Source organism: Fringilla coelebs (assembly GCF_963513975.1).
Source record: "Fringilla coelebs genome assembly, chromosome: 10".
Classification (NCBI taxonomy): domain Eukaryota; kingdom Metazoa; phylum Chordata; class Aves; order Passeriformes; family Fringillidae; genus Fringilla; species Fringilla coelebs.
In genome coordinates, this window is record NC_140036.1 from 17,273,291 (window position 1) to 17,301,074 (window position 27,784).

At 58.1% G+C, this 27,784-nt stretch overlaps 1 protein-coding gene across 1 annotated transcript; it reads right to left on the bottom strand.

Annotated features, from left to right (window-relative positions):
• Positions 1–211: 211 nt before the first annotated feature.
• On the bottom strand, positions 212–27,784 carry EPHB3 (EPH receptor B3; the record flags this gene model as incomplete). The annotated part of the gene is made up of 16 exons (XM_084212416.1): positions 212–1,455; positions 1,767–1,922; positions 2,091–2,284; positions 2,379–2,528; positions 2,618–2,833; positions 3,066–3,313; positions 3,414–3,536; positions 3,703–3,800; positions 4,171–4,276; positions 4,371–4,539; positions 4,695–4,819; positions 5,604–5,939; positions 6,088–6,243; positions 13,344–14,016; positions 14,420–14,484; positions 27,688–27,784. 16 exons carry the CDS (start codon positions 27,782–27,784, stop codon positions 1,347–1,349), a joined length of 3,021 nt encoding a protein of 1,006 aa, XP_084068542.1. The 3' UTR covers positions 212–1,346.

Genomic DNA, 27,784 nt, shown 5'->3' on the forward strand with positions numbered 1-27,784 from the left:
ATCACTGCCTGGTCCCTTGGACAACCTGAAAACATGACAGCAAGAGAAAGGGAGAGCAGAAAGGGGCACACAGCCAGCTTGGGGTCGGCCAGGAGGAGGAGAAGGATGACCCTGGTGGGCAGCGAAGCTGCAGGCAGCCGGGCCCATCCAATGAGAGCGCGATCGAGCAAAGGAAACTCGGGTAAAATTCTTATTGCCTTTATTCTGCCCATTGCCTCCCACAGTCCTGCGGCCAGCACACACCCACGCACGCATGCACACACTCACGCACACTCAGGCACGCTGGGAGTCTCTCCCTCGGCTCGGAGGAACCGGGCTGCAGTGAATCCTCAGGGAAAGGTGAGTGAGTCTTTTGGCAGCAATCACAGCGTGTGTCAGGAGCGGGCGGCCGCGCCGGCGGCACCTGCTCCTTCTGCATAAAAGAGGAGGCTGGGGGAGCCGCGGCCCCCGGCGCAGCCCCCGCCCCAGCCCCGCTCTCCGGCCCTCGGGGGAGCGCGGCTGCCGTCGGTCGGTCCGGGGGCGGAGGGTCCCTGTGCAAACGTGCTGATGGCCTCGCTCTGCAGTCCAGAGCCGGCCAGGAGAACCAAGAGGGTAAGAGATGAGGAGCCGGGCACCTGGTCCCCCTCCCTCCCCTTTCTGCTCCCTCTTATCTTTTTTTTATATATCTCTTTTTTTTTTCTTTTTTCTTTTGTTTTGTTTTTTTTGCCTAACTCCCTGCATAGTAAATCGGGTTCGGGTTCTGGCGTGCAAAGCCAAGAAAGGGAGCGAAGCCTTCCCTTCGGACACGTTCCAGTGCAGACCCTTGGGCGGAGGGCTTGCCAGGGCTGGAGAAGAGGAGTGATTGTCTGGGGCTGGTGGCCCCAGCCCTGTCGCTGGCTCGGCCTCCCCCAGCTGCTTCCATGTGGGGAACAGAGTTAGGGAAGGCTTCGGACATGTCTGACGGACTCGGCGGACGGGTCAACAGTCTGTGGCCTCGGGGAGGTGAGGGAAGTGAGGATTTGGGGGAAAACAGGGTGAAAAGAAATCCAAGAAGCAGAACAACTTTTCAAACCGATGAGCACCAAGACAGGGTGGGAAGTGGGATGTGCCATCTCTGTCCCATAATCCATCTTCAATATGAAGATGTGTTGCTGCCTCGCCATTCCAGGACAAGGGACGAAAAGCTGGGCTCCCTCAGCATGAGTGCCTTCGATCCAGGGAAGGGTGTCCCGTCCCATCCCGTCCCAGGCGACCGTCTGAGGCAGAGGAGCGCCGTGTGGAGGGGAAAACAGGAAGCTGGGCTGCACCGCAAACTGAACCTTTATGGCAGGTTCCCTTGGTCCGTTCCAATGCAGAGTCCCCTGCGGTCAAACCTGCACTGGGAGTGTCTGGTTCATCTGCAGCCTCATGTCCTGAATGCTGCTCAGGATCTTCTTCTGGTGCCCTGCTAGCGTCACCCCTATCCTCAGCAGGTCCCTGCAAGGAAAAAGTGACAACTCAGCCCCCAGCCACCAGCAACATCAACATGTGGCCCTGCCCCACTGGGGCAATGGATCAATCCATCATTACAGTCCTCAGCCAAGCTCCAGTGATCCTTCTAACACCAGAGGGGATGGGATGCTGAATCCTAAACCAGAACTCCCTTGGGATTGGATGCTGAATCCCAGTCCTTAATTCAGCCTGCCACACACCCAGGTGGGAGCAGGTGGCTGTCACATAAGCAAGGGACAGTGTGCAGCAGCCCCAGTCCCAGTTTTCTCCCTCCTCCCCTCCAAGCAGGGACTTACTCCGCAGTCATCTGTGCCACCAGGTCAAAGGAGGCAAACCCAGCATTGACGAAGTTCTCCTTGTACCGTCCCATTTTGATGGCATCCAGCCAGTCTCCCACGGTGGTGAAGGTGGTGTAATCTGGGACAGTGCGGTCCAAGAGCGGCTGGGAGATGCTAAAGGGCAAGAGAGCCAGAGGTCACAAGGAGCAGGGCACAGAAAGGTGTAACTGGAAACAAGGGATCCCCAGTCTTATCCCCTCCCTCCCACAGCCTTATTCCCAACAACTCCAGTGTTCCCTGGAATTGGGGTAAGTGCTGGCTGGAAACAAGGATGTCACTGACCCAGACTGGACGCTGGCGATGACCTTCAGGCTGGCAGCATTGCGGATGAGCTTGTCCAGCGTGTTGACAATCTGTGCAAATTTTGGCCTCAGGTTGCGGTCCCGCACCCAGCAGTCGAGCATCAGCTGGTGCAGTGCAGTGGGGCAGTCCATGGGGGGTGGCAGGCGGTAATCCTGCTCCACAGCATTGATCACCTGCAGAAAGATAGGCAGAGGCAGGTTGTGAGCTGCCTGGGCTTGCACAGGCAGCCTACAGCTCCCAGTTCCCTACTCCCCAGAGAGCACTTACATCCTGGTTGGACATGTCCCAGTAAGGTCGCTCCCCATAGGACATCACTTCCCACATGACAATGCCGTAGCTCCACACGTCGCTGGCTGAAGTGAATTTGCGGTAGGCGATGGCCTCGGGAGCTGTCCATCTGATTGGGATCTTGCCTCCCTGCACGGATACACAGCTCCATGATTAAGGCATACCTGAGGTGTCTCCCCCCACCCCCAGATCCCAGATCCCTTGTGAGTGTCCCATACCAGGGAGCTGGTGTAGGTGGGGTCAGCTGGGTCATCCTCCAGAAAGCGAGAGAGCCCGAAGTCAGACACTTTGCAGACCAAGTTGCTGTTGACCAGGATGTTGCGGGCAGCCAGATCCCGATGCACGTAGTTCATCTCCGAAAGGTACTTCATGCCAGCGGCGATGCCTCGCATCATTCCCACCAGCTGGATGACTGTGAACTGCCCATCATTCAGCTGCCAGAGGAGAGATCAGAGGGGTTTGCAACATCCTGAACAGATTGAGGAAGGATCCCAATGTGCTACCACCATCACCTTCCTCCTCCCTAGAGCTGCCCCTCTTCTCCCACTCAGAGCTTAACCCAGGGACACCAGCACGACCATGTAGAGAGATGGAGAAGTGCTCAGAGCTGCTGCCCCTGCATACACTGCAGCCCCCAGCCCAGGGCAGGAGGGGATGGATGCTCACCCGGAGGAAGGAGTCAAGCGCACAGTTCTCCATGAATTCTGTGATGATCATGACGGGGCGGCTCTTGGTCACCACCCCCTCCAGGTGGATGATGTTGGGGTGGTCGAACTGGCCCATGATGCTGGCCTCACTCAGGAAGTCCCGCCGCTGCCGCTCCGTGTAGCCCACCTTCAGCGTCTTGATGGCCACAAAGATCTCGCGGCGGCCAGGCAGCTTCAGGCGTCCACGGCACACCTCGCCAAACTCCCCTGCAGTGGGGAGGAGAGAGGGGAGCAGCACGGTGAGCCACAGGACAGGGTGAGAGGCAGCAGTGTCTCAGCACCTGCTGTGCCCAGCCCCAGGACTTGCCTGCTCCTATGACCTCCTCGATTTTCACACAGGAGATGTCAATCTCTTTGGCGAATTCCCGGACAGCTTCGTTTGGGTCCTCATAGGTGAAAGGGTCAATGTACACCTTCATCCCAGGGGTAACTGCAAGGGCAGAAGCCATCACCAGGAGGGACGCAGCAAGGGTGACACATATCAAGCCACTTGGCCGGCTGTCAGCCCACCCCTTGTTAGAAAAGGCTGCCCCTTTGCATGGAACAGGAACTGGGAGAGGGCAGACAGAGTCCATTTGCTGGGCTCACACACTCACCATATTGCTGCAGCTTCTCTGTGTACTCAGGGTCGGTGTTGTTGCGCTGCTTCCTGCCCAAAGGAGACGAGAGGAGGTGTTCAGTAACCATCCCTTTCCTGATGGGGCAAAGACATTCACTGCCAACTTCCAAATCCCAGCACAGACAGCCTCTGCCAGAGAGCCTTCCCTCTGGCAGCCTGTGCACAGAGCTATCCCTCCACCCGAGGTGCGATGGGAGGAGATGGCCTAGTTGTGCTGAGTGCATGGCAGGAGCCTGGGCAGAGCCCAGCTCGTGCTGGGGAAGCAAAGGCACAAATCCTCCCACAGGACCCCTGCTCCGGGACCCACATGTGGCCAGTCCAGTCCTTCACTCTGTGAGTGGAGCTGCCAGAGCTCTGCTCACAGTTGAGGGGGAGACAGCTCTGTGGAAGACATGAGCAACCCCCAAACCCAGATTTGAAGCCCTCTTCCCTGAAAAGCCAGTACCTGAAGCAGACGATAGCAATCACCACCACCACGATGACGAACACCAGCCCTGCAGTGGCCGAACCCACAATCAGAGGCAGCTCCTGGAAAGTCTTGCTGGTGGAACCTGATGGAAGGACAGGCAGGAATCAAGGTCAAGCTGGGAAAGGAGCAGGCATGGGAGGGCTGGGTGATGGAGGCAGCCCAGTGCTGGTACCTACCGCCCTCCGCAGTCGTCTGGAATTCCGTGGGGAGGCTGTAGCGGCCGTATCCCGCCACGGTGCGTGCCCGCACCTGCACCATGTACCGAGCATTGGCCTTCAGCCCGTCCAGCCGCACCGAGTTCTTCTGGCTGGTGACTGTGTTGGCGATGCCATCATTCTGGCCCTGCTGTAGGGGAGACGTGGGTGTCACCTCTGTGAAGCCACCCCCCATTTGCTGACTCCCACATCCCCCAGGAGCCAGGTTTGCAGGGACCCCCTATGCCACGGTGCTGATGGCCAACTAGAAGGGCTGGAGGAGGGAAAAGGCTGTTCCTGCTTTACCTTCTCCGAGTACTTGATCTCATAGTCCAGAATGATGCCGTTGGGTCTCTCTGGGGGAGTCCATGACAGTGTCATGCTGTTCCCAGTGCTGCTGTGCAGGTGCATTGTCGGTACGGCAGATGGGGCTAGGAAGGAGGGCAGGGAAGAAATGAGCCACCTGCACCAGGTTTCCCCCTCCACCATCCCACACATTGTAGGGAATGCTCTGCCTGTGACCGGCTTGGATAATCTTGGTGGAAAGGCATGGAAAAGCTTTGAGACTGGCCTCCCCAAGTCTCCATAAGGAGGTGTGATCTCAACCCCAATGGGAGCCTCAGAAATAGCGCGGAAGTCATGCCTCACCCCATGCCTAGCTGTAGACTGGTCCGGGGAAGGGCCCTGCCAGCCCAAACCGGGGCTCCCTCCCCTCCTCCATTTGCCAGGAGCTCTGTGCTCCACCCCAGCAGCAAGACCCGTGAAATCAGATCAGTGCGCAGTGGCTGGAGATTACCAGCACGCTGGAGCGGGGCCAGAGCGGGAGGAAGGAGGGAATGGCAGAGCACTTGGCTGCCTGCAAAGGCTTGGGCTGGTGCTGAGCCTTCCCATGCACACAGGAGAGAAATCTCATTTCCTTCCTCCTCCCCTCGCAGCAGGCACAGCATCTCTGGGGTAGGTCTAGAAGATCCAGAGCTCTCTGGAGCATCTGCCAGCCCTAGTCTTCTTCACTTGCTTGCATTTTGATCTCATCTCCTCTAGGGACATGCTTTAAACAGAGAGGAGAGTTTACCCAGGGGATTAGATGCAGGCCCAGAGAGCCAGTTAGGCGGCACCACAAAGGACTGCAGCCTCCCAGGCTGTCAGAAAGAAATCTCTGCTCCACTCCGCTCTGTGGAGGAGATACAGCCCCTGCTCCCTGGTGGCTCCACTGACCTGCCTGGTTGGTGGTGATGTTGACAGAGGCAAAATGGGGAGGGTAGGGACTCTTGTTGGAGATGCCGTTCACGGCCTGGATCTCGAAAGTGTACTGGGTGTGGGCCATCAGGTTGCTGATGTAGATGCGTCGCTCAGTGAGGCCGAGCTGGCGCGGCACGAACTCCACGTTGTCGTCGCAGCGGGTGCACAGGCGCCGCTCCACGCTGCATTTCTTGCAGATGACGTTGTAGAGCAGGTCATCCCTCCCGCCTGTGTCCTGCGGCTCGCTCCACTCCAGCACCAGCGACGTCTCGTTCACGTTGGAGATGACATTGCGGGGGGCTGAGGGGACACCTGCAGGGAAATGTGAGGGGCAGGAGTGGGTGTCTTCATGTCCAGCTCAGCCCTGGCATGGGCACAGCACATATCCCCATCCCAGACACAGACGCCCATCACCTCCACAGCTTTCCTTCCTCCCCTCCTTGCCCAGAGCAGGACTCACTGGTGCAGGCGGTGTCCGCAGGGTCTGTGTCTGCCCGGAAAAAGCCGTTTCGACAAGTGCAGACCATTGCTGCTCCAGAGGTGGTCCGGCTATTGGGAGGGCAGGGAGAGCAGGGACCTTCCCCCTGCTTAGATTTGAAGGTTCCTGGGCCACACGCTGGAGGAAAGAAAACCAGACCTGAGTTACAAAGTGAACCCAGAAAACATTCACTGCTCCCACCATAGCTGGGCAGACTCTTCCTCGCTGCCCTGCCAAATCTTTCATCAGTGGCTTGAAGACCTCACGCCTCCTGCAAGCCTTTCCACTGCCATCAGCCATGCCCAGGGGCTCATGGCTGGGTAGGGTGAGAAGAGTGGGCTGCTGGAAGCACCAGAAGGCTCAGGCACAGCTCTGCCAGGAAATGCTGGGCTCCAGCAGCAGACCCAAGGTAACTGGAGATGGGACGAGCTGGTCACCACCAGCAGTATTGGGGGACACAGCAGGTCCATCCAGAGCTCCACTCCTCAGTTATGATTCTTCACTGCCTGTCCCAAGGGTCTGACCGTGCCCCCTTCCATGGAGGAAGGCCATGCTGTTTTCCAGGCCTGGCAACCTTCACAGTGCCAGGTCCATCCTCTGGGGAAACACGGCTGGGAAGGAAAGAATTCCTCTGCAGCCCCTACAAGAGGCCTCCAACACCCAAAATCAGCTACTCAGCCCCAAACCTTCCGCCTCAGGCTCTTGAGCCACTTCTCAGTCCCGGGGCGGCGGCACCTCACGAGGTCGGCTCAAGTGGAGCTCTGAGTGAGATGAAAACATTCCTGCAGGTCCTTGGCTGAAGAGCTGCTTCAGCATCACTGCCACCTCCCTCCTCCGCTTCCGATCAGGGTCCTTCAAGGAGCCACGAGGCCTGGGATACAGCCCCATTGGCACCACAAGGTGTTTATTTGTAATGAGGGGCACGTGAAAGGTTTAACAGCACTTGAGCTGAGGAGCAGAGCGGCCTCAGGAACCTGACCCACACCTCAAAATAGCCCAATTTATCACATTGCTGCCCAAGGAAGTGGATTCTGTGCTCTGTGTTTGCAGCCGGATGAGGTGAGAGACCCACTGGCGCCAGCTCTGCTTCAGCATCACCCTGTTTGCCACAGCTGGGGCAGCATCAGCACCGATGGCCCCGAAGGAGGGCACGTCCTCCTCGCTCCACCACGTTTGGGAAGCTCCAAGGGCAGGTAACCCTCCCACGCCTGTCACACATCATCCTGAAAACAGGAGGAGGTTTCCTGGTGCTTCACCAGGCTGTGGCGAGTGGAAGTTTCCTGCTATGAGGCATCTCCCGACACCCTCTGTGGAAGTTTTCCGGCTGGTTGCAGCCCCACATGGGGCGTGGAGTGCTGTGAGTCACACGCTGCCAGGCCGGCCTCGCAGGGACCCGCACACAGCTCCAGGTGCTGTCCTGGGTCCCTGGTTTGCCCAGGCACCACGCAGCAGCAACCCCAAGGGAGAAGCTCCGCTCCTGTGCAGTGCTGCTGACCAGGGGGACGTGAGAGCAGCCCTTGCAGAGACAACTGCCTGCTCTCCCGCCCCTCCGCCTGGATGAGTGTCAGGAGCTGTTTCCTGCTCCCAGGGTGCGAGCCTTCCAGCAGTGAGACTCTTCTTTGGTCAAAACAGGACTGACTACATGGCTCAACTAACTCCAGCTCCTTGACCTGAGTTCACCCAGCCTCTGGGCCTTCCCTTTGGAAATGAAAGCTTTGCCCGTCCTGACTGTGCAGGCTGGAAGGCAAAGCAGTGCACAGATCTGCTCTTTGGCAAGTAATGGGAAGCCAGCAGGTCCAGGGCTTCTGTCTCCCCAGCCTAGGACAACCCAGCCATCAGAAAATGTGTCTTTATGTGGACAGCAGAGGCCCAGAGGTTGCAGAGAAGCCTTGGCATAGGCAGACGCACCCTGACTGGAGTCCCGGGCGGTTCAAACTGGGTGGATGCAGATTCACACATAAGGAACCAGATTGTTGAGGAATGAGAGATGACTGAAACCTCTTGGACAGGAACGCTCTGGGCTCAGAAAGCTGCCAAACATGCTTTGGTTATGGAGAGGAGCCCAGATCCATCAGGGACAAAACCCCCTGAACAGGCTTGTTGGGGGGAGAGTGAAGCCAGAGCAACCAGAGCGTGTGTGAAGCTGACAGCCCAAGCATGGCATGGCAGCCAAGGACAGCCAGGGGGTTGCAAAGGATGCAGGAGGGATGCAGGCGCTTGGTCTCCAGCACATGAAGCGCCAGCCGGTGCCCAGTGGGTTACGGGCACGGAGGTGATTGTGGCCTCCCAGACACAGGAGGAAGGGACAGGCAGAGCTGTCCTTCAGCAGCTCCCTGCCACCCCTAAGTAGTGCCCAGGGCAGGCTAAAGGGATGAAGGACTTTTCTTTGCATCCTCATGCCATCCTGGCAGGAGGGGGATGAGCCCTAAACCAGCCCTGTTAAGAAGGGGAAGAGCAGCAGAGGGACCGAGGCCCAGATGCACTCCAGTGTGTAGATTTCCAACTCTGCTTAATAAATCAGAGCATAAAGACCTCGGTGGCAGTGTGACAGCTCTCAGCCGCCACATTTGAAGGCTGTAACCGAGCTGAAAGCTGATCCCAGGTCCCTGGTGGATAAGCCGCTGTGTCATCTCTTCTCTGCAAGAAACTGCCTGTACAACAACCACTGTCTTGGCCGGCACGCTGCGGAACGAGCCTGGGAGCTCTGGAGTGGGAACGTGACTCCATCCAGCCTGAGCTGGGAAGCCAGGCTCCCTTCTCCCTGCCGAGAGCTTTGCATAAGCACTTTTCCTGCTGAAGTGTCCTCAAATAAAATAACAACTCTGAACCTCTGCACACAGATCACATCTCCTGGTGCTGTGCTGTGGTCACTTCTGGGGAGAACATGACAGTCAGTGACAGCCACAGGATAACAGGTCAGGGAACCGAAGCGGAGAGGAGCCGCTGGTTTGATGGGAGGGAGAGGCAGTCTGGCCTGACAGCGGAGATCAGCCACAGAGGGGATTTGTGTGGGGCGTGGGAGGGAGGAGGACAGTAACAGAGCCCTGCTGTAAAGCTGCCCCTGCACCCCCTATGGGGCATCGCACTCCTGGCATGGCAAACATGGCCCTACCGGTGCTGGCAGCCCCTCCAGGATTTTCATCAGCTGCCCTCCTCCACGGCCTGATCCTGACTCAAAAGGCTGCAGCACAGAGCTGGGGGAAGAGGGGAGTACTACTCCCAAATACGATCCCCACCGTGAATAAAGTTCAAGGAAGGGAGCTGAAAAAAACACCGAAATAAAACCCTTCTGGCAGCAGCAGAGAGCAGTGACTCATCCTGTAGGCAGCCTCCATTATTGCATGGGATGCAGGCAAGCAGCAGTGAACCACGCATGCATCCCCAAAACTCTGGGGTCCCCTCCCCTGGGGAAGGCAGGGATAGCCATGACACACAGGAAAAAAACAGCCCCAAACGACCATGTTTCATGTTTCGACTGCTTCCCATTCACACTACAATATTCCAACATCCTTCCAGCTATTTCTCTCCCTGTAGGATTGAAGCAGGACGCCTCGCCTGAGCCTAGATAAATTAAACTGATCATATCCCTTTGCCCATCAACCCTGTAATTTCTTTAGAGGCAGCAGTCAGGTTTGTTCGGGACGATCTGTGCTTTATGAACCTGCACAGCTCGCTCCCTTCTCGCTGTCGTAAGTGGCTACAGATGGAGCAGAGCTGTGGAAGTAACAGCCTGACTACAGCCGAGGCGGTAACTCTGTTTTTAAGTCTCTCTTAAAAGGCAGTTATTTAAAATAAAGTAAAATAATCACCCTTTGGGTGAAAATATTTCACACTAGCGCAGTCCAAAAGTGAATGGAGTAAATCTGAAGGGAGAGAAGGGAGAGAGCCTTTGGGGGTTTGAAGCGGCATCCAAGGAACAGGCAGGAAAACAATTTTTTTCTAAGAAAAGAAAAAAAAAATTCAATAAGCAAAGCTGCCTCTTGAGCCACAGTGGGTCACAGGCAGGACGGCAGGGGCAGATTTCCTCGACTGTGTTACAAGTAACCCATTGTGGAGCTGCCTGGCTGTAAACCGGCAGCTCTCCCTGCCTTCCCTGCTGCTGCCTTTGATCTGGAATCCCGGGCAATTAATCCCAGGCAGTTTCACTTCCTGGGTTTCATGCAGCAAGCCCATGTTGCAATGCAAAGCTGCAAACAGTTGGCAAGTGCAATGCTTGCTTGGCAATTTTTTTTTATTTAATTCACGGTGATGTTTTCATTAGTCACTGATTGCAAGGGAAATTTATTTTTGCAAAAATTCTGATTTTGGCCCCAGCTTGACCTGTGCTCACCTACTGATTGTGTCCAAATGTTCAGTGCCTGGTGCCACGAGAAAAGAAACAACAAAAAGACTGAGAAATGGGTCTCAAGAAGGTGTGGTGTACTGCTGGACACTGTCACCCCCAGTGCTCCTATGGTTTGGGTATCCACAGACTGCACCACACAGACTCAGTTCCCCTCCTAGGTGGGGTGCAGGCTCTGGGGGCACTGTGGCCCTCCTCCCAAGCAGAGGGGACATGCAAGGAGGGGGCTCATTACCCACCCTGGCACAGCAGCCTTTCTGTCTTTGCGTGAAGCCAGCAACATAAGGGGTGCAAATCTCAACAAATCTATCATGGAGCACATGCCCAGGAACATTTTTGGGGAGCCCCTTGACACCAAATCCCCTGAACTGTTTGGGTACCTCCTAACAAAAAGGAGAAGGGATGGGGCTGGAGAAAAGCTAAACCCCAGGGGATGCAGGGATTGGGGTGTGAGCGCAGTGCACCCCAGCCCATGGAGGCATGTGGGAGCCTTTGCTCCCCTCCCCGGCCAGCAGCTCTTTCTTGTCCTCCAAGAGCTGCCTCTGCAGCTCTGCGTGGTAGGGAGTGTGTGGGAAGCGGCACAACCCCCAGAAGGGCCGTGTGCTAATTAAATAAAGATAATGAGGCTGAGAATGAGATGCCAAATCAATGCTGTGGCAACTCAGGAGTAGAGCGCCAGGTACCAGCCTGGCGTATCGCCTTACAAAGCATGCCAAAGAAACTGTCTTCAGTCGGGCAGGATGAGCCCTCTGCTCCCGAGGGACTGGGATACAAGCTGCATTGTAACAGGTCTGAATGTGAGCTCTAATCTTGGCTTGGATGGAGATAAAGAGGAGGAGGAGGAGGAGGAGGTCTTCAAAGGCCACTGAAAGTCTGGGAAAAGGGGGAGATTTACAACAGGGCTTATCCCATCTAAGCAGTAACTGGGTATTGTTATTTATTAAAATGCCATCTGGCACTCTGGAGCGCTGCTTGCCTGCACGGTGAAGCCCCTGCGGGCTCCCTGGGGCAGGAGTGATGAAACCCCAGCTTTGGGGGGCTGCCTCCACACTGCTGCCCACGACACCGGCTCCCAGACTTCTTGGGGGTGCTGGACTGTGGAAATGGGGTAAGGGAACATCCAGCCAAGAGGAGAAAAGGAGCTGCAGCTTCAGCTTCTCCCAGCCCTTCTTCAGCTGTTTCCACTTAAAACACACGATCATATGGCGGAAAATCTGATCCTACAAGCGCAGTGCAACTTTCCCAGAGAAACGTGAGGACACCGCCGCTCCTGCCCAGCGAGAAGGCAGGCTGCCGGATGGAGACGTGCCCATGGCCCAGCATGGCTTCCCTGCCTGCTGCAGCAGAAGCTGGGGCTTGGTGGGAAATCAAAGGCGCTGGGAAAGCTGCCACATGGGGGGCTGTCCAGCTTGGGGATGTGGAGACGGGACATTGCCCCAGGCTCCTGCGCCTAATCTGAGGAGTTCTGTCCTGCCTTGGAATGCCCCCTCTCAGCACATCCCCAGTACTGGCTGGAAACTGTCACCTTGTGCCCAAACCCCACTCTCTGCTGGTAAAGAGCCAACATCGTGTATGGTCTAAGATCTCCCAGTCCAAGCAAGAAGGAAAGCAGCTACCCAGGAGCATGGACCTCAGTGCAGTTTAAAGTGTGGACGGATGCCTGGCACTGGTGTCCATCAGCTCAGGAGGAGCCAGATTGGCTGCTCACAAGACTGATGCAGGGGGCTGTGGCACTGAAGTCAAAGCTGTGCTGGCACTGATGGTGCTGGAGGCTCTGGATCCCCGGCAGAGCTGCAGCCCTGTGGAGACTGACCTCTCCCTACCCAGCCACAGCAGCACAGCTGTCAGCTACACTGCTCCCAAAGCCAACGGGGAGGCCAGCCTGGCCCGAGCCCCACGTCACAGGCCATCCCAAATCACACGGCCCCTGCCAAGAGCAAAGGGCTGGCGCCAAGCATCCCGTCATCGGCGAGCACAAGGCATCCAGTGCTGGGGGCCCCGCCAGCATCCCACTCCCTGTACAATGCCTGCAGCCAAGGGGAACAGCAACCTTTCTGCCCTAAACCCCAGGGCAGGGTCCTCCCTGCCAGAGACAGCTCGCAAGAAAAAAAATCACCCCAAGGGAATGCAACATTTATCCAGACAGATTTTTCCTTACCTACACACCCGAACTGGGGTTAAACAGCAACACCAAAGCTATCGTGGGAGAGCACGGCAGCTGCAGGACCCACACAGAGCTACCCTGCTGCTAGGGTGGCTCTCCATCCCCAACATCGCCATGTGCAGGATATGTTTCCTTCCCTTCCAGCAAGAACAAGGAGCTTCAGATCCCCTGCCTTCGTGCTGGTCCCTACCATCCCTGCTGCAAGCTTTCAGCACTGGCAGGGGGAGCATGCATCAGCATGGCTTCTCCCACAGGGGAGCCCTGCTCACCACCAGGGCTTCTGAACAAGCCTCCGCACGAGCAGCGTGAAATCACACTTGCCAAGAACAATCACTCGCCCCAGCCACGAGCACTGCAGGAGGGAGCGAGGCAAGACTCTGGATACGGCAGCAGCGATGAGAGAGAGGTTTTGGTAATGCTCAAGGGCTTAAATGTGCTGGATCCCTGCTGAGGACCATGCCTTGAGCTGCAGCTCTGTGCAAGGAGATGCATCCCACAGAGGGTAGCACTGCTGGTTGCTCACCAGTGTGTCCCAGCAGACACCGCATGAGTCCAGACCACAAAGGTTTTAAGGCTTCGGAGTCAAACTGCAGACCAGCCCTCTGAGATATCACCCTGCTCACTCATCAAGGAAAAGCCTCCAAAACCAGACTGAGCTCAATGCAAAATCACCTCCTTCACATCAATGCACCCATGGGTACAAAAGCCATGATCACTCTGCCATGCACATACCTTGGCACTGGGTATCCTTCATGGTGGGCTCATATCCAGCAGCACACGTACATGCTCCCACGGGTACCATCCACTCGCCGTCGCCGTTGCAGTACAGCTTGAGGGGCACAGACACCTCCACTGCATTGGGGATGCAGGTGCCCGGGGCGATGACCAGGGAAGTGGGCTCGGCCCCCGTTAAAGTCTCCGGGAAGATAGCAAAGCCAGCAATGGTGTTGGAGCATTTCTTGTAGAAAGCCCGGACGGAGATGAGGGACATGCAGGCTCCCAGGTCTTGGAAGGCAAGGTAAAAACCATTCTTGGAGAGAGGGCCAAAGCTGCGCACCTTGGTGTTCACACGGCCAGACTCCAGCTTGGAGAAGCTCTCATCTGGGGCAATTGTATCCACTTTGATATAGGGGTTCTCCATCCAGAAAGGGCTGTTTGCAGAGGCAGAATCCGTATCTGACTCATAATAGAAGAGGTTGAAGGTCTCTTTGCAGGAGCCAGGGATGTTGGGGATGCTGTTGCAGTCCCGCACAGTGAACTTCAGCTCCACATAGACGCGCTGGACATCCTGGCGCTGGATGAATTTGGTACGAAGCCAGTTGTTCTGGTTGGCCTCCCGTACGTTGCAGACCTGGTATGTGCGGATAGGGTTCATGGCCTCATCATAACCACTGACTTCTTCCCACTGTGATTGAGAGGGAAAGCGTTAGATCCCCAGCCAGGGACATCAGTGCTACAGACACATCGTGAATGGCACAGGGTGGGGGGGAACAGGCAACAGTCAACAGGGAAGAGCAGCAGCTACACCTTCACCTGTCACAACCCTCCTGGTGATCAAGTTGACTAAGAGCAACCCAGGCCAGCGACCATGACACTCCCACTCCGCTGGCACGGAGTCAAGAGGAGATGGTTTCACAAGGCGAGGATATGCACAGGAGGAAAGGAGAAAGATGCAGGCAGCTTCACAAAGGCACTGGTGAGCAACCATGATTCCCATGGGGCCAGGGCCAGCTCTGCCCTCGATTCCCATGGGGCCAGGGCCAACTCTGCCCTTTGGAGGTCAGGACCAGGGCTGGTTCCAAACTTACCCCTGTCTCCGGATGAGTTGTCCATGCCAACTCAGAGGTCACCCACTTTGTGTCCATCAGGGTCTCTGGAGAGAAAGGAAGGAGAGAAAGAAGTAATTGGAGATGAAGGCCAAGATTAGAGGGGAAAAAAACCAGGAGGAGTGGGGGAGAGGAGAGCTGAGCCTGACATTTCTGTGGAAAACAGCAACTTGGGGGGTGAGACGTGGTGGGAGGAGGGGGGAGCGGCGCAGACAGACTCCAGATTTCTCTTCTCCTGTCAAGAGAACAGGAAGAGCGAGGCGTCCCTGGAGAGCTGTGCTGGAGGAGGCAAGCGGCAGGACGAGGAGCTGGCCAGGTGGCAAGGGGGAGACGGGGACAAGCTGCCGTCCCCAGCCACTAGCACAGCCAAACGTGTCCCCCAGGCAGTGCAGGGGTGCCAAAGGAGGAAGACCGGGCGCCCCTGTCCGCACCCTCCCCCTCTGCTTTGGCAGGGCGCGTATTTAATGTGGCTGGGGTTGAAAGGGCCCGTTCCCATGACAGGGCGGTGCGGGCCAGGCAGGTTTATCCAGAGGAGGAGGGACTGGCAGGCTGCTCTCCCAGAGACGCCCCACATCACTCATTTTACAAGAGGGGAGAAGAATTTGACCGTCTGGCCAACATTCCTGCAGCAGACTACAAGACAAACCACCCCGGCAGCATTCCCCAAACAGCCCCAGCCCCAGCCTTGGGGGAGCGAGACGCTTGTCTGGGAAGAGCTGCAATTGCAGGCAGCTGTCGCTAATCCCAGGCAGAGCCGCGTGGCTCCGCGCGAGCACCACGCGCAAAAACCAGGGGTGAAACACAAGGATGAGAGCACACTGACATGCTCAGGGGCCAATGACCCTCTGTGAGCTGCTGGCCCTGTGAGCTCTGCTCCAGGGATGGCCCTTAGGCTGTTTGGAGGGGAGCAGGCGCCCCACCACCCTGGGGTCCTCTGGACCTTCTTTTGCCTAGGAGGGGTTTGGTGGAAGTGGGGTGCAAATGCGTGGAGACCCCGGTGTGCTCAGGGGGGCCCTGCTGCCTGCACCAAGCAGAATCCAGGACCAGGGCCAAAACACTTCCCTAAGGGCTGCCCATCCATCTGTCCACTTCTCAGCCCACCCGGGCTCAAGAGGAAGGGCAGGGAGCCATGGCTCTCCTAGCAGCGGGCCGGGAACCGCTCACTCTCGCCGGCTGGGGCACAAGGATGTGCCAGGGCAGCTCAGCTGTGCCAGCACCATGGCTCAGCCCCACAGCAAGAAGCAGTTTCAGCTTCTTTCCTTCCACCCCAGGAAAACCCTAGGCTGACCTAGGCAGGGAGGAAGTGTGGAGGAGGAAGGAAGCATTCACGCATCGCAGGGTTTCGGATGAAGCCTGACTGGAGGTAAACACCTTCTTCCCGCGTCCCACCCCGGCAAGACCCGCCAGCAGCTGCCAGGCCAGCACCCACAGGCAGGCTGGGAGCACAGGCTGTGGGTGCCACCGCGGCACACAAACAAGCACGTTCGGGGACACGTGGGCTCTCTGACCTGCCTTGTGGCTTGCCAGGTTCCCAGCTGGGCTAGCGAGCTTGCTTCTTGCCCAGGCTGTTCGCCGAGAGCAAACACAAACACAGTCCCATTGCGGCCTGGTGGCACCAGCAGTGGGAATGGCACTGGGGACAGAGGGAGGAAAACCTTTCATGGTGCCAACTCCCCATTGGTAGAGGTGCAGAAGGGCAGCATCTACATCAGACTCCAGCACAGAGATGGTTGCTGGGCAGGGGTCATTTGCTGTTTCTCAAGAACACAAACTAAGGGCATCTGGCAAAAACAGAGGGAGAGAAGGAAGAAGCCCTCTGTCAAACAGGCAATGCAGGAAGGGTGGGACACAGGATGGGCAGAATGGGTCTGTGCACCCATAAGGCAGTTTCTGCTTAGTCCCAAGGCACTACCTGCCCAAGGGACACAGCAAGCCGCCATCTCTCTCCCTTCTCATTTCCCACATCACCAGTTACTGAATGCCAGCAGGATCCCAAGTGTAGCTTTGCACGGCCACAAGACCACAGGAGACACTGCTGTGCTTCCCAGACCCCTGCATGGGGTGGCTGCCAGGGCGGGTGGGCAGCACCAGATGATGGGGGAGCAGGTTCCAGGAGGGGGCTGCCCACACCTCTGCGAGGGACAGGCCCCGTGCTGGCTGCCCTAATAAGGGCACAGCGGTGCTGAGGGCCCAGACACGCCGTGCTGGCGGTGAGCAGAGCCAAGCGTGTGCTCAGCGCTCAGAGTGCGGGGCTGCCAACTCCCGGGGCAGAGACTGTGCGGGTGCAGCCAGTGCAGGGCCAGCTGGGGGTGATTCTGCAGGAGCAGCGGGGAAGGGATGCCCTGCGTTCTCAGGGCTGGGGCTGCTGATGGATGAGCGGCTGTGGCGGTGAGTCAAGCTGGGGAGATGGGGATCTGGGTGGCAGGGTGTGCCCGCAAATAGAGTGACACAAGGATGCTGTGGCAAGCCACAGCATAGCATGGACTGACCAGACCATGGTGGGTGTTTGCTTCCCAAACCTGTCCAGGGTATGCGGGAACTCTCCTGCACAGCAGCAGGCCCCACGTAAGAAACCCTTGCCATGGCAGTTGTCCCCTCTGGCAGCGTCCTTCGCCTTGAGTGTCGGCCGTGGGCAGAACCTCAGCTTGGACAGGAGGCTTGCTGCCTGCATCCTAATTTGGCAGCATCTGCCATCTGACCAGCAGAGGAGAGAAAAACTGACAGAGCCAAGCCGGCTGTTGGCGTGAGAGCCACGTAAATCACAGAGAGAGAGAGTGGGGAGGGGAAATAATAAAAAAAAATTCACTGAGCAACTCAGCTAAAGGAAACAGGCTGAGCACAGAGGGCAGAGGGGGTTTCCTGCAGCCACGGGAGTGACCCAGGTGGGGTCAGTGGAGCCTCCCAGACCCTTGCAGCCTGCCATTGTGAAGGTCGTGGGTGGAAGGCCCTATGGGCTTCTGTGCTGCATGGTCCAGGGGCTAGTGGCACATGCTGAGCTGAGTTGCAGAAACTGTTCTGGGCCCTTAAAGGTGCCGCAGAGCTCTCACCATGACCTGGACCTGAACCTGGTCTTCTCTCCCAAAAACATTGGGGCACACCAAGCACTGGCCCCCCTTGAAAGGGCATGTGAGAGGGGATGCTTGGGCTGGGGAGCCCAAGCACTGGGCTTCAGTGGTTCAGGATCAAGCAGCTGCTCTCTTCCCCCGGCCCATGGTGCCAGAGCGGGGTTGAGAGGTGTCAGCGGTGATTTCCCAGCACGGTTCAGGTTTGCAGGTGCTGTGGAGGGACGTGAACGGTGTCAGGGCTGGCTGAACAGTGAGTCAAAGCCACTTCAATCCCGCACACCACAGCAAGAGCCTGGTCCCATTAGTCAACGGGAAATTGGCTCCCAATTTTGCCAGCTTGGGGAAGTCACCCTAAGGCTTGCTTTATCACTGTCTGCAGCGCTGGGAGTTGTCCTCTCCTTACCTTCAGCTGGGCAAAATCAAGGCATGGAGCAGGAGCCTCACTATGCTCAGCAAGAGCAGCCAGCCAGGCTTGACTCCACATAGAAACAGAAGTTCCATGGCAGAGTGGGATCCCATGCAGGGAAAGATTCTTACTCCTTGGACAGGCCTGTGAGCATCATTCTGGCTGCCTCCTCCCTGCCCTGCATGTCTCCTCCCAAGCACACCCTGAATTGCAAAGACAAGCGGTCCCCTACCAGCAGCCCTCCCACCACCTCTACAGAGTCCCAGCAGTTCACTAGGTGTTTGAAGCCCTGGCAAGGACCCATCTGGAGCCAGGGACCTCTCTCTCCCGGTGCTGAGGCTCAGGAATGCGGCGTGCATGGTCTGAGGCCAGCGAAAACGTTTGAACTCCCCCCTTAAGAGGCCCAGAGAGCCCGTCTCGCGCTGTTGAGCGGCAGACGCGCGCGGCAGCGATGGCTGAGCCAGAAAAGGGGGGGAAATATCAAAATTCTTTCAAGATGAAGCCACTGGGGAAGACTCAATCGTCTCCACCAATAAGCTCCACTTTGAACGGTCTCCCCTTTGAATATGTGGACTGATGGCTTTTATCAGGATACACTGGCAATATAGGATGCCAGCTCTTTGGCCCGATGAGGAGAAGGCAGCTCATGCAAGTCCAGAGCATCCTGGAAGAAGGCAAGGGAGAAGAGTTAGTAAAGACACCCACGCAGCCTTGCTGCAAACAGAGGAACCTGTTCTGCAACGTGCCCATGCTCTCTGTGAGCTATGCACACCATGGCACCATGTCTGCAAGAGCTCTGCACGAGGCAAGTGGCCTGGACCAGCCTTACGTCCCCCCTTACCCCACACTGAGCTCCTGCAGACACCATCAATGGCTGGGCCATTTGCTCCAGGACATGGCTTGGCTTCCACCACTGTGGCTGCTAACAGTGGTGCCAGGTGCCTCTTTTCCCCCTCACTGCCATGCTTTTCTCCTCTGGAAGGAAAGCTACCTTGTTTAGAGATGCACTTTTAATCTTGGAGACTGCCTGCTATTCAAAAAGCCACCAAAAGGGGCATCTCTGCATATTTTAATTTCTTTCTCAGTTTTGAAGATAATTACACCAGGAGTGAGTGGCCTTGCGTGCTCCTCATTCAAGCACCTATCGGTACAATTAATCCCAGCACTGTTCTGAGCAGCGGCACAAAGGGCCTTTGGTGTAAGGTCCTTTATCTGGGAACAAAGAGCTGCCTGTGGGAGAGAACCTGAGGTTGCACTTTTCCCGCTGACAAGCGTTCTGTACACAAAAGCTGAGCCACAGGAGCGCCCTGTGAGCGCGTCAGGTCTGGGAGACCCCGCAACACGTTTTCTTGAAGCATGTGGCTCACCCAGATCCCTCCTCCTCCTCCTCCAGGAGGGTTCTTCCCCGTCCGACCCCAGCTAAACCCTGTAGCCATCCTCCTCCCAGGCAGGGGATGTCCCAGCTCCAAGGCCAGGGGACTCCACATGCTGCCTGCACTTAGGAAGCTCTCCCAGCCCGCTCAGCCCACGTGCTCCGTGGATGGAGCACACCACAGACAGCAGCTCTGGGGCACAGGAGGTGGCGTGCTGGGAGGTTTTGGCACTTGGCAGCCCCTTGTGCCGGAGCTGCACTGCAGGGAGGAGAGGCTCTTGCTGATGCAGTCAAGAGCCAAGAGAGCAGGGAGGAAGGCTGCAGCCAGCGTGGGAGGCATCAGGCAGGGAACCAGCAGGCACCCTCGGTGGTCAGGGGCTACCCATGGTGGAGGTGCCAGGCATGGGCTTTGTGAGCCTGGGGAAGGTTCTGGCAGGCACTATTTGCTAGTTCTCTCTGCAGGGATGGGGCCGGCAGCACTGCCAGCATGCTGTACAACTCACATGCCCTCATCCTCCCTCAGGAATCCCATCTCTTCCAGGGACCCCCTGCACACACATCTACCCTAGTGCCCAACGCAAGGCCAGGGGGCTGTGCTGGTCCCACCCTTGCCCTCCCCGACTGTCAGGCCGGGCAGGCCAGGCAGTGCGGTTCAGCCCAAGGGAAGGGCTGGAGCACTCCCTATCACCGCCCACGCTGGGAACCTGTCCTTATGACAAGCAGGGCGCCTGCTGCTCCCCAGTGCCGAGGGGGGAGACGCGAGGCTGCCGTAGGAGCTGGCCCCCCATCCCAGCCCTCTCCAGGGGGCACAGGGGCTCTGACCACACATGCCCACCAACGTCCACTTGTCCCAGGTCCAAAGGCAAGCCAGCGACTTGTCAATGAACTGGGAACAAAGGGAAGAGAGGAGGGGAAGAAAGAAAAAAAGGGGCCTGTATCACAGCTGTGGCCCTTCATGCCAAGGGCGTTTGGCCCATCATCAAAGGGGATTGGATTTGCTGAGGCAAATGATGACACATCCACTTCAAGCGGGGCAGGTTCTGCCTGCTGCTGGAGGCGAGCCACCGGAGTGAAGAAGTACTGTGGGCACTTAATAATAGACTCATTATTTCTGCATTATGGCAGGGCCCAGAGGCCCAAACTGAGATTAAGGCCCCTCTGCGCACACGGGGCACATGCACACACCAAGCGAGGCAGTCCCTGCCCAGAGAGCCCAGCCAGGGGTGGGCAGCACTGCCAGTCCGGGCATCATTCAGCACTGCCAGCTCCAGCCCTGCCAGAACCATGGTAAGCTCACAGTAGGGCCCAAAACTCCAATTCCAATGATGCTCCAAGGATGCATCCTTCATTTCCCAATCCCACACCTACACTGGGGTATTAACCTCAAGCCAGGAGACGGTCCCATGGCTCTGAGCCACTGGCCTACTGCATCTCTCTCACAGTCCCTCCCCATCTGATCCCAATGTCCTGCACCTACTGCATTGGCCAGATCCAGATCCCAGATGACTGGGAGCTGCCTGGCACATGGGGTGGAGGGGGACAGGAATGCTTCCTCCATCCAGCCCTGCCCTGTCGCCAACCCACCATCCGCTAACTGGCTGGAGAGGGTTTTCCGGCCACGTGCTCCTCACCAGGAGCTGTTTCCTGATGGCTGCCAGACAGACTGAAGCATGTGAGAGAGGACAGGTGCCAGCTCTGCAAAAGGCAGATCAAGTGGCAGCGGCTGGGATGCAGGGAGGGATGGGTGCTCTCTTCCGCCTGGTCACGCAGTGGATCAAGGCGGCAAGGGCAGATTTCTGCCGTTTTTTGAGCAGAGCCATGCCAAGCTGGGCTCCAGCACCCGCCAGCATCACACTGTGGGCACCCCCTTCTAAACCACAGCACTTGGAGCCTCGGACTTTTGCAGGATAGCAGCTTCCGCCCTCCAGCTGCACGCCAAGGGCACGTGCAGCCTGCTGCCCAAAGCCTGCCAGGTCCTGCTGCCAGGCCCTGGTCCTGCAGAAAGGCTGTACCAACACTGGGAGAAAATGGGAGCCAGCTGCCCGAGCCCAGCCCTGCACTGCAATTACTGTTTTATTAATACCACGGGGATTTCAGATGTCAGAGCCCAGCGTGCTACACCAGGGTCAGCTTGGCCAAGGAAGAGCTGCCATCCCTGCCCACGTGGTGGATGTGCCCCGGTACTTGCTACTTCAGCTTGTCTGGGGGGAAAAGATGCTTTTGCTGTGCCAGGCTGTGTGCAAAGGGGAATGGACAGATCCCACAGACAGCGTCTCATCCTTGCCTGCTGCCAGACTGCCCACTTGGGACAGAAATGTCCCTGCCTGGCCCAGGGGAAGGGGCTGCCCGCCGCAGGTCTCTGCCATACGGACAATGAGACCAGCTGTGCCAGACAGACAGGAGCTCTAGGGCCAGCAGGCAGGACAGATTTATAGGTCGCCGTCCCCAGCAGGAATGGCCATGCCACTGTCCTCTGCTGCCACAGAAATAAGTCATCTGATCAGGAGATGCCAGACCTGTTCGAGCCACAAATGCCATTGACTAGGACACAGGCAGCAAATCAGCCTTCCAGAACATGTTATGATGGGGACACTCCTGCCACCTCTCTCTGTGACCCCACTGCCCTGTGGCCATGTTTTCATGGGGTAGGTGTCCCCATGGAGCCATCAAGCTGAGCTGGGCTGGTACGGGTGGATAAAGAGCCCCAAAGTCCCCAGGGGAGGGAAGAAAAGGCAGTCGGTACTGCAGACCTGCCTCCGCAGGGCAACTGCTTGCGTCAGGCTGAGATCCAAACGGCCCCTCTCTCCCTCCAGCTCCATTTTCTCCATTTTTTTTCCAGGTTGTACTTTTGGAAAGTGCCCAGAGAAAGAGTAATGATATTTAAAAGAAAAAAAACAACCACCCCTTCCCCAAAAAAGGTTACTCTGTGCACATCCAAAGGCTCGCCCCACAGACGGGTAGCTTGGCTGCCAAGCTCCATCCCATCCCGGCAGCGCAGAGTGGGAGTTTCTGCCAAGATCTCCCTCCTCTCTACTGCCTGGGGCAGTTACCCAAATCTCCGCGCTGCTCTCTGCTCACTTCCTCAGCTCTCTGAGAGCACCAAGCCCATCTGGAACTGCTTAAACCCAAATACTGCCCCCCCTTCCCTCCTCCACCTCCCCCACCCCCAAAGTCAGATTCTTCCAAAGTTAAAACAAGCACAGAGTCAGGAGGGGGTGCCGGGCCGGGCTGACTCGCTCCTTCATTTCGGTTTAATTTCTGGGGAACTAGAATAAATCTGTTCCTGGCGATCGTTCAAGCCCTGCACATTTTTCTCATTAATAAAAAAAGGCCTCGGATAGCACGCCGCGTGTGCGTGCCCCCCTCCCTGCGGGGTCCCCCTGCGCCCCAGCCCTTGCGGGGCAGGCACCGAGCACCTGAGAGACGCAGGACTGGGCGCAGGGGACATGGGGACAGCAGTGTCCCTTCCCTGGGACAGGGATGGATTTCGGCAGCCCTGCGCAACAGCCACACCTCTCAGAGGAACAGGGAGGCTCAAATCCCCCCGCAGCTGCTGCTGGGCAGGAGAATCCTGGGGGAGGGCTCCCCTGGGAGGGGACATCCCTGCTGCCCACCCCTGCGGCACTGCAGCCCCCGCAGGGCCCCCGGGGCATTCCTGGGGAAGGGGCCGAGAAACAGGTGTTTGTCAACAGCTTCTGCCACATGCATGAGAAACGCCAGGCCCCGCAGCGCAGCGGGGCTTAGCAATGGGCAAAAATAAAATAAAGAGAACCACCCCCCCCACCCCCAGCAAAATCCTCCCCCCTGTTCCAGCCGGGGACCCTCAGCCAGCACACGCTGGCACGTGCGTGGAGAGCGGCCATGGGGCCGGCGCTCGGCCCTGCCGCTGCGCTCTGGCCTCTTCTCAAGATGGCTCCCGTTCCTCTTCAGCGGGGCGGCCATGCGAAGACAGCACTGGGCTCGCCACCTCCCGACTCAGGCAGCGCAGGCTGGAGGGCTGAGCTGCACCGAGGGGAAAGTGAGCACCAGGGGAGGGATGCAGCCCCCCGGGAGTGGTGGCACTGTGGGAAAGGGATGTGGCCCTGCAGAAAGGGGATGCTGCCCCACTCCCAAGCTCAGCTCCATGAGTCCTCCATGGCGATGCTGAGGGTGGGTGACAATGGTCCCCAAGCGCAGGAGGATGAGGCTTCACCAACAGTGCCAAGCCTGTCCCTTCACAGGCAGGACGCCCACGTGCCTTTCCTACAAAATGGCTCCCACTTGAGGCTCAGCTCTGTGAGGGAACAGCCCATGCCCAACAGCCAGCACCGCCCAGCCAGAGCACAGGGCTGGGTTTGCAGCAGCAACAACAACAACAAAAATGCAATAAAAAAAACAAAACATGACTTCAAATGGGACGGTCCCAGTCGGGTGGGAGTGTCACTGCAACAGGCTGCCTGGCCTTCAAGATGGCAGCCCATCCCTTGGGGCATGGGGCTCTGCAAGGAGATTCCTGCCCATGGAGGGGCACCACCATCCCCCAAATGCTTCATGGGAACATGCTGGACCCAGAAACAACAGCAGCTCATTATGGTTTCAACCACTGAGAAGCTTGTGGAAACGGCAACCACCAGCTCCACCGCAGCCCTTGGGTAGAGTCCCCCTTTCCCAGGGTTCTCCTCCGGGGGAGGCTGACACCCACCCTGTGGTCTGCACCAGCTGGGAATGGGGATTCCGAGCCCGGGGCCACCCCAGCACCCTTCCCCCAGCGCGGCTCCCAGGCGGAGACGCTTAATCCCGACAAACCAGTTTGACTCAGCACAACAGGAACAGCTACAATTTTAAAAACATGCAAGTCTGTGATTCAGATTGCTGGGGCTGTTTTAATTAAACAGCCAAGCTCCTCTGCTCCAGCGGCAGCAGCAAACGGCTCACGGAAAGAAAATGCAACAAACTGGTTTCCCCAAATATCTCTTGCAGTAAGTCATCATAACAAAACAAGGAGTTTCGGTTCATTCCTTAAAAACCAGAGGCCGCTATTCCCAATTGCAAGGGCTGGGCAGGCATGGCCTGGCAGCCACAGCCTCGCTGTACACTGAGGGAGAAATGTGGGGCTGCAAACGGACCCTGGTGCTCCAAGTTTTCCCTCTCCCCAGCTCTCCGCATGCTCCGCTTGACACAAAGGAAAGCCCTTCTCCTCCCCTCCTCGGCAGCACAGACGATGGGAAGGCTTCCTCAAGCGCAGCTTTTACTGAGGAACAGGAGATTTAATGAATCCAGCGAGTGTTTCAGAGCCCCACGATCCACTTTCCCTCACGGCCCTACCCCAAGCACCCATAAAACAGCAGGGCCAACTTCACCCACTGCCCCACCAAGAAACATGCCATTTCTGTGAAAAGTAATTAAACAGAAAGCAGATCTCTCTGCCAAGAAAATATCTGGCAGCTCCAGCAAAGGGGTCAATTAAGTAGGGGTTTGCTGGTGCAGAGAGGAGCGTGGTCAATCTGTGTGACACCCAGCTGGGGTCGGGGAGGTGTCACTGGGCAGAGCCCAGATGAAGAAAATCCCCCCAGAAGTCTTGATGCGTTGCGGGGTTTGGCTATTTTACTAGAGCCCAAGTCTGCTCAGGACTACGTGCAGCAAACTACAGCACTTCTGCATGGGAGTTCACTGGGAAGCACGTGGGAAACTCCAAGTTTAAATGGAGTCCTGAATCCAGAGAGGCTGCTCAGAACAGGAACAGCCTGGGAGAGTGGCTCCTGGGGAGAGCAGGTCCCTGTCCCAGTCTACCGCACCCCCAGGGCGACAGGCAGATCCAGTCTGTGGCTGTCCATGCTCCCTTGGGCCAGGGTGTTTTGAAGCCTGGGGTTTTAGCCCTGGATGGTCGGCAAGGGCCCGGAACGCAGCACATTCCCCGCACTGTTCCACCGCGTCCACTCCCCACAGGGCCTCTGCTCCCACAGCCCCGCTGGGACAAACTTCTCGGCTCAAACCCCCGTGCTGGAGAAAGGATCCGCTGTTGCCCCTGGATAGAGCATTCCTTCTGCAGCCGGCCTGGGGACTGCTGAACCGGAGAAGAAAAACACATTGTGACTTCAAACAGACCCAGCGCACTTACAGGATCTGGAGAGAAACCATTTTCTCCTCGGCAGCACAAAGCCCTCACTGAGCTGCTGCCGAGCGCGGCTTTTCTCCTCCACCCCCGTGGGGCCTTGTAAAGAAACCCAACTCCCCGCCATCCCCTGGGGAATGGGGAGCGCCATCCAGCCCCAAAGCCCCCTGCCCTTCCAGCCCGGCACCAGCCACAAGCCCAGCCCTTTGCACCTCGGAGGGGACGGTAAAGTGGTCGGGTCTGGGGACTGCTCGCTGCTGTTGTCTGCAGGACGTGCGTACAGATTTATGGCCACGCCAGATTTATGATCAGCACTAAAATATCCAAACAAACGTGCACATGAGATTTACAGTAACCTCTGGAACGCGCCAGTCCCCGTCAGGAAGCAGCGGTGAGCGTGGACAGAAATGCCAAACGTAGCAGAAGAGCAGGAGCTCGCTGACCCTGATGCGAGCAGCGGCTTTCCCTAAGCTGCACAGGCAGAAGCCTCTCCAGGCCAGCTGCAACTTTCCCTCCAGCTCGAACAAGAGCAAAGGGAAAAAAAAAAAAAAAAAAAGAGAAAATCCTACTGGGAATCGGGGCCAGCCCAAAAACTGTTGGGCAGCTGCCAGCCAGCCCTGAAGCGGTCCCACTGGGCTGGCACCCAGCTGGGCCCTGACCTCTCAGACGGTGTGTTCAGCCCCTGACCCCTCCACACATTCCGGAAGCTGAAAAAACCCAATGACTCCTCAGCAGGGCCTGTTTATTTTCTCTCCATCCGACTCTTTGCACTGCTCCATCCCCAGACGGCAGTGGGGGGAGAGGCTGGGGGGACTGTCCCCAGGTGATACACACCGGTTATACACACCGGTGCTGCCAGCCCTCCTTCCCAAATTCCTAAACCGCTGATGGGAAGCAGGTTGCGAGAGGCTAGCTGCAAGCGTGGGGCCCCGCGGGGCTCCCTGCCCACAACTTCATCCGCCGGCACCTCTCCAGAACGCAGGGATCCCCGGGCGGGTGCTCTGCATCCCGCGAGGGCTGAGCGCCGGTGGCTTCTCCCTTCCCCTCCTGCCCCGGGATTCCCGCTTAGCCGGGAGCTCACGGACCCGGCAGGCCCACAGCTCTGATTCCTACAGCGTACAAAGGACGCGGGGTTTTAATTTTTTTTTCCCTTTTAAAGAAAAAAACACGGAGAAAGGATGAAGAGGAACGCGGACAACAAGCACCCCCCAAACTTTCTACAAAGCCCAAAGCTAGAGGAAAGACGTCCCCCAGCCACCGCAGCGGGGGAGGGCTCCTGCCCACGGCCACCCCCGGTGCCGCGGCCCGAACCTCGCAACGCGAGGCGACGGCAGCGGGAGCCCGAAGCACGACACCGCCTCCGAACAGCCCCCGCCACCCGCTGCCCGGGCGGGGGCACCCACAGCTCTGCTCCGACCGGGGGATCTCCCTTCCCTTCCGTCCCTCCTTCGCCAGCCCCCTCCCGCCGCTCTGGCAGCGGGTTCGGTTACCGGACACCGGAACGCCGCCGCCCCGGCACTCCGGCTGGAGCCTCGCACACTTTGTGCCGAAACAAAAACCCGTCCGAGCCCTCTTCTCCTCCTTCTCTCCGGTGGGACTCGCGTTGCCCGCTCGGGAACCCCCGGGACCCAGCGGGGCCAAAAGCCTCTTTCTTGGCTCAAAGCTGCGGGTGCAGCGGCGCTGCCCCGCAGACCGGCGTTCACTTTCCAAGGGGGAGAGAATTACTCCCCGTTCTATTCCCAACTCCATCGCAGCTCGAGGGCGGGCGAGCCGCGGAGCGCAGACCCGGTCGGGGGTAGATGCGGCACGCGTGGCCACTCGCCCGGGAGGTCCCACGCTGGAGCCTCGGGGGTTAAGGCAGCGGGCGCGGCGAACCCAGCCGGGGAAGGGATGGAGCCGGACACGGCACACGGACACTCCTTCCGCGGCCCCACCAGTTCTGGCACGCCAAGAGCTTCCACTGAAAGAAATATTAATTTTCCAGCCCTCTCGGTCGTGGAGAAAAGCCTCGAAACGTGAACCGAGTATCCAAAGAGGCGCCGCTCCCTGCCAGCAGCCGCCGGCCGCGGATGCCGCGGCTCTGCCGCGCCGGGCTCGGTTCCACGGGGCGTTGACTCTGAAACCTACTGAGGGCGGCTAAGCGCTGGGAGCGGGGCTGCGGCGGCGAGCGCTCCGCGGGGACAACCGGGCATCCGCGGCGCGACGACGAGTCGCGCTGAGCCACGACGGGCCTGGGACATCCCGGAGGATGCGTACACCCGTGCGCGGTCGCTCGGGCCCCGGTGCGGCGGACGGGCACGCCCGCCCGGTACTCACCCTCCAGAGCTCGGCGGCCACCGGGGAGCAGCAGGAGAAGCAGAAGGGGGAGCAGCGGCGGCGGCGGCGGGGGGGCCCCCGGGCGGGCCGCGGCCAT